The sequence below is a fragment of the Lithobates pipiens genome, unplaced genomic scaffold, assembly GCF_037356315.1.
Source record: "Lithobates pipiens isolate NorthernLeopardFrog02 unplaced genomic scaffold, aLitPip1_a1.2 Scaffold_13, whole genome shotgun sequence".
In the NCBI taxonomy this organism is placed as follows: domain Eukaryota; kingdom Metazoa; phylum Chordata; class Amphibia; order Anura; family Ranidae; genus Lithobates; species Lithobates pipiens.
This window is the reverse complement of record NW_027507718.1, coordinates 156,872,687-156,886,135: the sequence shown is the minus strand read 5'-3', so window position 1 is coordinate 156,886,135 and position 13,449 is coordinate 156,872,687. Positions and strand designations below refer to the sequence as shown.

Sequence of the window (13,449 nt, the reverse complement as noted above, 5' to 3'; positions counted from 1 at the left end):
TTTACACAGCTTTTAATTTACGACTGCCTCATTTTTGGAGGTGCTAAAATGGCAGGGCAGTACAAACCCCCCCCCCCCCCCCAAATGACCCCATTTTGGAAAGTAGACACCCCAAGGAAGTTGTGGAGAGGCATGTTGAGCCCATTGAATCTTTTTTTTTGTCCCAAGTGATTGAATAATGACACACATGCCGTAGTTATATGTGGAATTGCACCCCAAAATATATTCTGCTGCTTCTCCTGAGTACGAGGATACCACATATGTGGGACTTTTTGGGAGTCTAGCTGCGTACGGCACCCCGAAAACCAATCACTGCCTTCAGGATGTCTAAGGGTGCAAATTTTTGATTTCACTCCTCACTACCTATCACAGTTTCGAAGGCCATAAAATGCCAAAATAGCACAAAACCCCCCCAAATGACCCCATTTTGGAAAGTAGACACCCCAAGCTATTTACTGAGAGGCATGTTGAGTCCATGAAATATTTTTATATTTTGCCACAAGTTGCGGGAATATTACAATTTGGTTTTTTTTTGCACAAAGTTGTCACTAAATGATATATTGCTCACACATGCTATGGGCATAAGTCAAATTACATACCAAAATAAATTCTGCTGCTTCTCCCGAGTACGGGGATACCACATGTGGGGGACATTTTGGGAGCCTAGCCACGTATGGGACCCCGAAAACCAAGCACTGCCTTCCGGATTTAAATATAAAATGCTACCAAAAAAAACTGTTAGCGATCGCAGGGATCAGGCCTGACTCTGCGATCGCTGCAGTTATGTGTTTAGTGTTTTGTAAGTGACAGTGATCAATCGATACTGCACTTAGGTGGGCTGGGCAGAGGGGCAAAACGCAGGTGCCAGCAGGTATCTGGGCTGATCCCTCTAACAATGTGTTTTTTTGGAATCCTAAACTGCTGGGGATGCTAGTATAGATTTGATCTGATCAGATATTGATCTGTTCAGATTCTATACCACTACGGGAGGTTTATGCTTTGCACGTGGGTGTTAGCGGTACTGGCACTAACCTAGCGCTGCCTGGGGCGACGCAGACCCTGACCCTAAAACCTAATTGATATCACCCGCCGGGTGATCAGGGGGTTAAACCTTTATTGGGTAATAAATGGTGGGTGCCCTGATGCTATAAAAAGCAAACTAACTAGAGTCACCCGTAACACTTATACGGTGATCACTGGTGAAAGGGTTAACTAGGGGCAATCAGGGGGTTCAGATTTTTATTAGGTAGTATATGGGGGTCCCTGGTGCTATATAAAAACCTGACGGGGAACCTAAATAACTGACTGGCTAACCAGCGGCACCAGTGACACTTATACTGTGATCGCTGGTGAAAGGGTTAACTAGGGGCAATCAGGGGGTTAAAACCATTATTGGGTAGTATTTTGGGGTACCTAGCGCTATAAAAACCTGGCGGTGAACCTAAAAAAATAACTAGCTACCTAGTGACACTAATGCAGCGATCAGAAAACCAGGGGGGGTTTGTGTACCTATGTGTTAGAGTAGTGTTTGGTGCACTTACTTTTAGTCTTCTCCTCGTAGTCCGGTCAAAAAGACCGCCCAGAGGAGAATGACATCACTTCCTCCCTGCCTGTGTATACAATACACAGTGGGAGGAAGCTTCTCATTCGCCAGGAGCGATCGAGAGGGGATGGCCAGAAACCAACAGCCGTCCCCTCATCCCGGATCGCTCCTGAAGCGAAACGGACCGCCGTATCCAGCGGGAGGGGGTCCGATCGGACCCCCCACCCGCTGGAAGACAAGCACGTACATGTACGTGCCATTGCAATGATGTACATTGGCAATACGGCGGTCTTTAAGTGGTTAAACTATTTTTTATTTTTTGGTGGCAACACCACTTTAACTACTTCCTATTACAAGTATTACAAGTATGCAGTATTCCTATTACAAGGGATGTTTACATTCCTTGTTAAATTTGTTTATAACTTTTATTCCTATTACAAAGTGTCAAAATAGAAAAATAAAAGTAAAATAAACAAAAAAAATAAAAAATAAAAGTAAAAGCGCCCCCCATTCCCGGGCGCAAAAGCAAATGCATAGGTAGGTCGCCCTCACATACGTAAATTACATTCAAACCACATGTGAGGTATCGCAGCAAAAATTCTAGAGCTAGACCTCCTCTAACTCTAAACAGGTAACCTGTAATAAATGGTTAAAGCGTTTCGCCTATGGCGGTTTTTAAGTATCAAAGTTTGACGCCACGAGTGTGCGCAATTTCAAATTGTGACATGTTAGTTGTCCATTTACTCGGCATAACATCTTTCACATTGTGCAAAAAAAGTTGGGCTAACTTTACGTTTTTTTTTTTTTTTCATTAAACATTTTTTTTTCCTAAAAGAAACACGTTGGAAATGATTGCGCAAATAGCGTGCAGGATAAAAAGTTGCAACGACCACCATTTTATTCCCTAGAGCCTTTGCTCAAAAAACATAATTGTTGGGGGTTCCAAGTAATTTTCTAGCAAAAAAAAAAAAAAAAGATGATGATTTTTACATGTAGGAGTGAATGTGTCAGAATCGGCCTGGGGAGCAAGTAGTTAAGTTTTTAACAGTTTTGGCCTGTGAGGCAGAAATATGGATGCATAAAACAATTCATGTAGCCCTGTTTGAGAAAAGGGATCAGTATTTTCTGGATGATCAATGATGATCTTATTGCTACCTCCATGAGGAAAAGGACTGCCTTTGGGTTCCCTTGGGAATATCTTTTTATTTTTTTTTATAGAAGTCCATATTTGTATCTGCTGCTCCATCAAGAATTGTGTCCAGTGTACATACTAAATCCCCCTTGGATACCTGGACATCGATTTTAGTCACTTTATCCTGCAAGAGTCTTCTGTGCTAAAGGACATTTTCTTACATGATTTTGAAATGAACAGAAAGTTATCTGGGCTTTTTCATTGCCTCTTACTGCGCTTAATATTCTTATGGATGGAAAAGACCACCTTTCAGAGGCCATCAGCCCAGTACATACCCAAAACTACTTTAAAAGCGGTAGTAAAAAACTTTGTTTTTTTTGGCAACCTGCAAGGTAAAGACATAATGTGCAAGTATGCATTTCATACTAGCACATTATGTAAGATTTCCCTTAGAACGAACAAAGCCTTACAGTGGTGCGCTGAAACAGCTGACAAGGCTTCTATCTTCACTCGGTCTTCCTTCCTGGTCTGTGGAATGTGTGAGTGGCTGCGATGACGTGATTCCCACACATGCACATGGGCGCCATTGTTTACCGCACAGAACGCTGAAGGAATGGCCCAGGAGACATCACTGGCTGCAGAAATATTTACAGTACCTATAGGGAGGCCTTATTATAGACTCCCCTATAGGTACAAATTATGCATGGGAGTTTATTCCCACTTTAATTACTTTTAAAACTTGTTTCCTCTGCTGTAAAATATATATATATTTTTTTTAATTTTGAGATCATGTTACTTTGGTTCAGAAAGTACAGTTTCTTTACGTGCCACAGGGCCTGGGGGGGGTTTATGTATAAAATGCAGAAAGAAGATTGCAAATGTTTCTGGTATCTGAACCCCCCCACCCATGACAAGCAACACAGATATCAACTGATTGGTACTGAACTGATACTGATTCATATGAAGGATTGTCTGCAATTCACAAGAAAGGAAGAAATCACTTTAAATTCTATCATCTCAGAGCAACAAATAAATGTGTTAACATTTGTGGACAGTAATACCATCTAAAGATCTAATGGGCAGCCCTCAACACAAGTTCCCTATTGCACTGCCTGTCCCCTTCCATAAATAGTTCTGGCGCAAGTTGGCCAAGAAACAGTAAAGGGTGAAAAATGCAACAAGCAACCAGAACTCTAATGCCCTGTACACACGACTGGACTTTCAAGCAGACTAGGGTCCGGCGGACGTCCGGCACAATTGCGGTGGAGTTCCAGTGAACATTTCTAACGAACGGACTTGCACACACATGACCGGACTTTCCGGCAGACTAGGTCCACGGGACTTCCCGCCAGAATTCCGACGGACTTCCAAATGAACGGAGTTGCCCACACGCGAACTAAAATCCGTTAATTTTGAACGTGATGAGTTACGACAGGACTACAAAAGCCCCATCGCCTGATATGGATTTTAAGGGGAAGCCCCTACCCCCAAAAAAACTGTGTGGGGGTCCACCCCAAGATCGATACCAGACCCTTAACCAAGCACGCAGCCTGGCCAGTCAGGAAAGGGGGTGGGGACGAGCGAGCGCCCGCTCCCCCCCTCCTAAGCTGTACAGGCCACATGCCCTCAACATGGGAGAGTGGGTGCTTTGGGGAAGGGGGGCGCCCTGTGCCCCCCCCCCACCCCAAAGCACCTTGTCCCCATGTTGATGAGGAAAAGGCCTCTTCCTGACAACCCTGGCTGTTTGTTGCCGGGGAGCTTATCGGAATCCGGGAGCCCCCTTTAACAAGAGGGCGCCCAGATCCTGGCTCCCCACCCTGTGTGAATGAGTATGGGGTAAATCGTATCCCTACCCATTCACCTGAGGGAAAAAGTGTCAATTAAAAAAACACACTACATAGGTTTTTAAAGTAGTTTATTAGGCAGCACCGGGGGTCTTCTCGCCAGGCTCCTCCGCTATCTTCTGCTCTTTTGCTGCTGTTTTGCTATCGGAGGAGCCCGGCTTTCTCCTTCGTCATCGCCGTCTTCTTCCTTCTTCCGTTCTTCAGATGTTGACACAACGCTCTCTCCCACTGTAATGCTGTGGACACGCTGTGTATTAACTTATATAGGCACACGGGGCGGGGTCATCAGGTGATGTCACATGATGACCCCACCCTGTATGACGTCACAGTCCCGGGGCATACTGAGACTGTGATGTCATAAGGGGCGGGTCATTGTGTAACATCACCCAGTGACCCCACCCCTGGTGCCTATATAAGTCGATACGCAGTGTGTCAACGGCATTACAGCGGGAGAGAGTGTCGTGTCAACATCAGAAGAACAGAAGGACGAAGAAGAAGAAGGCAACGGTGACAACAAAGTAGAAAGCCGGGCTCCTCTGCTAGCAATAAAGCGGCAAAAGAGCAGAAGATAGCGGAGGAGCCCGGCGAGAAGACCCCCGAAGTCGGAATAAGACCCCCGGAGCTGCCTAATAAACTACTTTAAAAACCTGTGTAGTGTGGTTTTTTATCGACACTTTTTCCCTCAGGTGAATAGGTAGGGGTATGATGTACCCCATACTCATTCACATAGGGTGGGGGGCCAGGATCTGGGGGCCCTCTTGTTAAAGAGGGCTACCAGATTCCGATAAGCTCCCCGCCGGCAGACAACCAACGGCCAGGGTTGTCAGGAAGAGGCCCTCCTTGTCCTCATCAACATGGGGACAAGGTGCTTTGGGGTGAGGAGCCCGCAGACCCACACGATGGTGGAAATCTAGTAGTCTAGGGCTACTACAGAAAGGACCCACTTGTCTTGGATTTCCTATTGACAATTTTCTGAAAACAACCGCAGTCTTCACCCCACTCGATCGAGTGGGGACACCCCTTCACAATGAAACCTTGGAACTCTGTTTTGTGGACTTCTGACCCCAGGGCTCTTTGTAGCCCTGTGTCTGGTTATGAGGCTTACCCTTTGCCCCTGACGGTGGAGGCCTTTGATACTGCCTGGAGGCTATTGCCCTAGGCATAGGAGGGGAAGTCTTGAAAGAAGGCTGTCTATTCTTTTTCTTAACCAGCACAAGGGTACTCTTACCATCAGAAATCTTTTGGATATACATCCAAATCTTCCCAAAACATCCTCTCTCTATGAAAGGGAAACCCAGCCAAGAGCTTCTTGAATGGTAACTTGGCTGACCAATTTTTAAGCCACAGAGTCCTGCGCATATCTATCAACATAACCGCAAGGCGAGACGCCTGATGGATGGAGTCCTTGATAATGTCCACTGCAAAGTATAGGGCCCTAGGTAGCTCAGCTAAACTTTGGGCCTCATCAGCTTGAGCAGGAACTTTTTAATAACCTTCTTCAGTTCATCCCAAAGGGATTGACAGATGCCTATTGCTGCTACTGCAGGCTGTACCACGGCACCAGCTACAGCAATGAGGCTTTTAGTAGAAATTCTAACTTTTTATCAGCTGAATCTCTAAATATTTGTACACTGGACAAGTTAAACTCCTGTTCACAGAGGAGTTAGCAGCATCCACTGCTGGCAAATCCCATCTCTTTGAGAACTTTTTTCTGCATAGGATAAAGAAATGAAAATGTCGTAGGGGGAGAAAACTGCTTGTCTGGGTGATCCCAATCAGCATAAATCAGTTGCTCCAGTAATGGGTGCATAGGGAAAGCATGAGAACCCTGTGGGGGTTTTAGCGAACCCAATGAGGAGAAGGAAACCTCATCCACCTCTGCAGGAGGCAACTTATATCCAGAGCGGACCAAGTCCGTAAGGGATTGAATTAGAAATGTCTGAGATTGCGAAGTTGAGAAAGGTTTTTCAGATGCTGAATCCTCAGAAGAGGAGTCACCTGAACCTCCTTCCCACCTTCCTACCCCACTATCATCTGCCCATTGTTTCAAAACAGGAAGGTCAAGGGCAGGAGAAGGGGACTTGTCGTGTTTTCGCACCTCCTGGGAGGATGACTCAAACAAATCTGCTATTTTTCCCTCCAAATCAGCCAGAGCCAAAGTGAAATTGTTCTTTGTGACCAATGCAGAAGCTGACATGTTGGGGGTAGCCACCATGCTTGTGAGACAAGATGGCTCAGATTCGGCAGATTCACCAGGTCCTTCAGGGGAGGATGGCACTGCGGGCATGCGACTAGAAGCCTCAGGCTCTGACCGCAGCGACTTTGGACTCCCCCCTGATGAATTACCCCTCCTACCGGCAGACCTAGTCCTAAGCACAAAAAAGCAGAGGCACTAAACAAAATGCTTCTACTGCCGAGCTTTAATCTAGCACATAATATGCTGCTATAAATGCTTAGTCTCAATGCAGAGTAAACGTGCCCCTTGGAAATGCCTGTATCCACAAACCCATACAGCTTACAGTTAGGGCCATAAATATTTGGACAGTAACACAATTTTCGCAAGTTGGGCTCTGCATGCCACCGCATTGGATTTGAAATGAAACCTCTACAACAGAATTCAAGTGCAGATTGTAACGTTTAATTTGAAGGGTTGAACAAAAATACCTGATAGAAAATGTAGGAATTGTACACATTTCTTTACAAACACTCCACATTTTAGGAGCTCAAAAGTAATTGGACAAATAAACATAACCCAAACAAAATATTTATTTATTCAATATTTTGTTGCAAATCCTTTGGAGGCAATCACTGCCTTAAGTCTGGAACCCATGGACATCACCAAACGCTGGGTTTTCTCCTTCTTAATGCTTTGCCAGGCCTTTCCAGCCGCAGCCTTCAGGTCTTGCTTGTTTGTGGGTCTTTCCGTCTTAAGTCTGGATTTGAGCAAGTGAAATGCATGCTCAATTGGGTTAAGATCTGGTGATTGACTTGGCCATTGCAGAATGTTCCACTTTTTTGCACTCATGAACTCCTGGGTAGCTTTGGCTGTATGCTTGGGGTCATTGTCCATCTGTACTATGAAGCGCCGTCCGATCAACTTTGCACCATTTGGCTGAATCTGGGCTGAAAGTATATCCCGGTACACTTCAGAATTCATCCGGCTACTCTTGTCTGCTGTTATGTCATCAATAAACACAAGTGACCCAGTGCCATTGAAAGCCATGCATGCCCATGCCATCACGTTGCCTCCACCATGTTTTACAGAGGATGTGGTGTGCCTTGGATCATGTGCCGTTCCCTTTCTTCTCCAAACTTTTTTCTTCCCATCATTCTGGTACAGGTTGATCTTTGTCTCATCTGTCCATAGAATACTTTTCCAGAACTGAGCTGGCTTCTTGAGGTGTTTTTGGGCAAATTTAACTCTGGCCTGTCTATTTTTGGAATTGATGAATGGTTTGCATCTACATGTGAACCCTTTGTATTTACTTTCATGGAGTCTTCTCTTTACTGTTGACTTAGAGACAGATACACCTACTTCCCTGAGAGTGTTCTGGACTTCAGTTGATGTTGTGAACGGGTTCTTCTTCACAAAAGAAAGTATGCGGCGATCATCCACCACTGTTGTCTTCCGTGGACGCCCAGCCCTTTTTGAGTTCCCAAGCTCACCAGTCAATTCCTTTTTTCTCAGAATGTACCTGACTGTTGATTTTGCTACTCCAAGCATGTCTGCTATCTCTCTGATGGATTTTTTCTTTTTTTTCAGCCTCAGGATGTTCTGCTTCACCTCAATTGAGAGTTCCTTTGACCGCATGTTGTCTGGTCACAGCAACAGCTTCCAAATGCAAAACCACACACCTGGAATCAACCCCAGACCTTTTAACTACTTCATTGATTACAGGTTAACGAGGGAGACGCCTTCAGAGTTAATTGCAGCCCTTAGAGTCCATTGTCCAATTACTTTTGGTCCCTTGAAAAAGAGGAGGCTATGCATTACAGAGCTATGATTCCTAAACCCTTTCTCCGATTTGGATGTGGAAACTCTCATATTGCAGCTGGGAGTGTGCACTTTCAGCCCATATTATATATATAAAATTGTATTTCTGAACATGTTTTTGTAAACAGCTAAAATAACAAAACTTGTGTCACTGTCCAAATATTTATGGCCCTAACTGTACATACCCTTGTGCACTTTGTGTCCCTTCATCAACCAACCAGACACTCCCACAGTGTACAGCTTTTAAGCAGTGAGTCTTGTGCTCCACGTGCATGCCGGCGGTGGCGTTTAAGCCATGCCCAACGTCCCCCGCAGACTTTTACATTTTTTTAAAAAAAAAGGATCCCTTTCCCGTGCTCTGTGCAGAGTGATAGCCGGCCCTGTAGTGAGGGTGGAACCAGGGGGATATGGGGGTGGTTGGTCTTCAGCAGGGGGGAACCTGACCTCTCTGATGGTGGTTAGTCCCCCCAAACCCCTACTGATGGCTGACAGGGAAGGAGAAATAGCAATGCCTTTGCTGACACTTGAGCACATCACAGAGGAATCATAGAATGCTAGAAGCCAGGTATATGGCTTTTACACCCTCTAGTGGCAAAACACAGGCAAGGCATTGCATACTAACACCAGAAAGATCAAGCGAAATATATATAATAAATATATATATATATATATATATATATATATATATATATATATATATATATATATATATATATATATATATATATAAAATCACAGTACAGACCAAAAGTTTGGACACACCTCATTCAAAGAGTTTTCTTTATTTTCATGACTGAAAATTGTAGATTCACACTGAAGGCATCAAAACTATGAATTAACACATGTGGAATTATATACTGAACAAAAAAGTGTGAAACTGAAAATATGTCATATTCTAGGTTCTTCAAAGTAGCTACCTTTTGCTTTGATTACTGCTCCGCACACTCTTGGCATTCTGTTGATGAGCTTCAAGAGGTAGTCACCTGAAATGGCTTTCCAACAGTCTTGAAGGAGTTCCCAGAGATGCTTAGCACTTGTTGGCCCCTTTGCCTTCACTCTACGGTCCAGCTCACCCCAAACCCTCTTGATTGGGTTCAGGTCCGATGACTGTGGAGGCCAGGTCATCTGGCGTAGCACCCCATCACTCTCCTTGATCAAATAACCCTTACACAGCCTGGAGGTGTGTTTGGGGTCATTGTCCTGTTGAAAAATAAATGATGGTCCAACTAAACACAAATCGGATGGAATAGCATGCCGCTTCAAGATGCTGTGGTAGCCATGCTGGTTCAGTATGCGTTCAATTTTGAATAAATCCCCAACAGTGTCACCAGCAAAGCACCATCACACCTCCTCCTCCATGCTTCACGGTGGGAACCAGGCATGTAGAGTCCATCCGTTCACCTCTTCTTCGTCGCACAAAGACACGGTGGTTGGAACCAAAGATCTCAAACTTAGACTCATCAGACCAAAGCACAGATTTCCACTGGTCTAATGTCCATTCATTGTGTTCTTTAGCCCAAACAAGTCTTCTGCTTGTTGCCTGTCCTCAGCAGTGGTTTCCTAGCAGCTATTTTACCATGAAGGCCTGATTCACACAGTCTCCTCTTAACAGTTGTTCTAGAGATGTGTCTGCTGCTAGAACTCTGTGTGGCATTGACCTGTTCCCTAATCTGAGCTGCTGTTAACCTGTGATTTCTGAGGCTGGTGACTCGGATGAACTTATCGTCTGCAGCAGAGGTGACTCTTGGTCTTCCTTTCCTGGGGCGGTCCTCATGTGAGCCAGTTTCTTTGTAACACTTGATGGTTTTTGCCACTGCATTTGGGGACACTTTCAAAGTTTTCCCAATTGTTTGGACTGACTGACCTTCATTCATAAAGTAATGATGGCCACTCGTTTTTCTTTACATAGCTGCTATTTTCTTGTCATAATACAAATTCTAACAGTCTATTCAGTAGGACTATCAGCTGTGTACTGTATCCACCTCATGCACAACACAACTGATGGTCCCAACCCCATTTATAAGGCTTGAAATCCCACTTATTAAACCTGACAGGGCACACCTGTGAAGTGAAAACCATTTCAGGTGACTACCTTGTGAAGCTCATCAACAGAATGCCAAGAGTGTGTGAAGCAGTAATCAAAGCAAAAGGTGGCTACTTTGAAGACCCTAGAATATAAGACATATTTTCAGTTTCACACTTTTTTGTTAAGTATATAATTCCACATGTGTTAATTCATAGTTTTGATGCCTTCAGTGTGAATCTACAATTTTCATAGTCATGAAAATAAAGAAAACTCTTTGAATGAGAAGGTGTGTCCAAACTTTTGGTCTGTACTGTGTGTATATATACATACATACATACATATATATATATATATATATATATACACATACATATACACACATTATATATATATATATATATATATATATATATATATATATATATATATATGTATATATGTATATGTACACACACACACACACTCCCTGTCTGACCCCTGAAGCAAGAAATGCTGGAAATGATCACAGACAGATCCAGCCTTCACCCATCACAGAAGGCCAAGTCATGCTAGACCTTCAAGGACAGGGTCCACTCCCCTGGACCTATACAGCACCACTGCCCGGAAAACTCTTTGGCTGTATTAACATGACCAAGGTGCCGGGTCCCAGGGTCCAGCTCTCAAAAGAGAAACATTACAAACAAAAACCTTGTTCCTTCTTGTACAAGGCCCGGGTACCATCCATTTGGCTTTCAAACACTTTAGATGGATCCGTTTGCACAGCCCCTTGATCCCGTCAGGGATTACTTAGCAGAGCTCTCTTAGCACATTATCAACCGTGACCAACACCTTAGACACTAGAGAAAAAACTGAGATACTCCCGTATGGGAGGGGTTATATAGGGAGGGGCAATTCCTGTTTCCATTTTGGATATACCAGTGTCCATTCACCTAAAGGTGGCCTATAACCCATATAGTTATTACTATGGTGTTGTTGTGATCTGTGTTTGTCTCTCAGTTTTGAATAGAATGCAGTTTCTATTTTTTGGTACAATTTGTATTTAACTACTTTTCACTCATTTCTTTAAAGCATAACCTCATTTTTGTTGAGAAAAAAAACATTCCCCTCTGGGTGACTTATGTACATTGCAAGGCTTACAACGACTTTTGTTGCAGATTCCTACCTTTTGTTATTCTGAAGTAATCCATGTGTGTTTGTCTGTGCCTCTGTACTAAGTGGGTCTAATGGGAGTGGTTTCATATTTAACTGTCAGTAAATCTGCTGGGCCTGCATCCCTTTAGACGTGCTCCTATTTAAAGTATCTCTCCAAAACTGAAATTTTTGTTGGAGGGAATGCCTGAAATTTGACTTGTATATTAGGCAGACTTCTGGGAAAATTGGTGAGCCAATCACACAAGCAGGAAATTATGTTTCTGGGGAGTGGTCAGTACACACTCTGGTGTACAAAACAACGCCATATAGTCATATTGCAATGCATTCTCAGAAAATGGCAATGGCTGCAGATTGAAAAGGAAAGTTAATTTTAAAAAACATTCAATTATATATTATTTTCTTTATTTACTATTTTTTTCCCCACAAAAGTAGAGTTACCCTTTAAATAATCTAGATTTTTAGGTCTAACAGATTTTCTTTTAAGTTATACAATTATCGTTATGTGGGCTTTTCTATTTATTTTACTCCTATTTCAGGTTTGTATAGTTTTCCTTTTTAAGGATTGCATACTTCTAGGGAAATCCAAAACATTTTGTAACTTTATTGGTCATTTAGGATATTTATGTATCATAGTATGATTATGTATATGTTGCAATCAACTGAATCTAGATCTAAAAGGCTGGGATGTTTTAGGCCATTTGCTATCCAATGCTAATATGCTTGCAGTATGCATGATGTCCCACAATGAATATATCCGATATGCAATATACACTTGATTCCCAATCAGACAAAAAATATTTGTAATGGCACTTTATATTTACAATTGCATGTTTTTTTTGTTTTGTTTTTTACCCTCATATTATACCCAAAGACAGTTCAGACATATTTATAATTGTAGTTCTAACAAAGTTTTATAAAGCATGACAAAAAAACGATCTGCATTATGGCAAACCTTAGGTACTCCATGTTTCTTTGGACTATCAAGAGAAGCCTGTACTTGTTTTCGATCATGTTCTGTTTGGTCCCACTTATTTTTTTCTGTTGCAAAATGTTCAAAAGCTTCCTGGCATGACATCCTTGACTTGTCAAACACAACCTTCTTTGTACGTGGTACAACATAGACTGTTGGAACAAGCTGTCTTGGCTTGAATTCTCCTTCTTCTGTGAGGTCCAAAGAGAAGTCACTGCCTTTAAGAATAGGGATAGAAAAGAATTCAACTGAAATGAAAGCCCAAAACATACCTTCTGAAATATTTTCGTTGTATACTACAGGGCTTTGAAAAAGTACTGCATGCAGGAGCCTTTTACAGCAAACAACAAGGCAATGTGGTGGTGTTAATTGACACAATAGGAAACAGGTCAATTTTCCTTGTATAAAGTGTTTATAAATACTTGCATATACCCAGGAAAGTGACTCTCAGATGATACACAGAGATTAAACAAATCCTCCTATATAAGTTGCATCTGTTTATCTGTAATATTTTTTTTCTCTACAGTCCTTCAAAATGCAGACATATACAGAAGTAAGCAGCTTGTGTGATCTTCAAAAAGCAGGGCCGGTGAGCTGAATTTACACTGCAGAGCTCAGTGAGGAGAGCTGGGAGCGATGTGTGGGAAGGGACACATCTCCCTTCTGAGTGTGTGTTCTGAAGTTCCCTCTTAGTGTCAAGGAAACTGGGCAGAAGTAGCAGAAGATAGTAATTACCCTTATAGCTCTGGATTGAGACAAGTAGACACTACAGATGGATATGCTTTGTT

The 13,449-nt window shown here is 43.0% G+C and overlaps 1 protein-coding gene across 3 annotated transcripts in view; it reads right to left on the bottom strand.

Moving 5' to 3' along the window:
- Window positions 1-13,449, bottom strand: part of KDM4B (lysine demethylase 4B) — an 817,487-nt gene that overhangs the window by 466,264 nt on the left and 337,774 nt on the right. For all 3 annotated transcript variants that reach the window (XM_077475749.1, XM_077475750.1, XM_077475752.1), the window contains one exon: window positions 12,644-12,879. In XM_077475749.1, coding sequence (XP_077331875.1) covers window positions 12,644-12,879 — 236 coding nt within the window. The remainder of the gene's footprint in view (window positions 1-12,643; window positions 12,880-13,449) is intronic.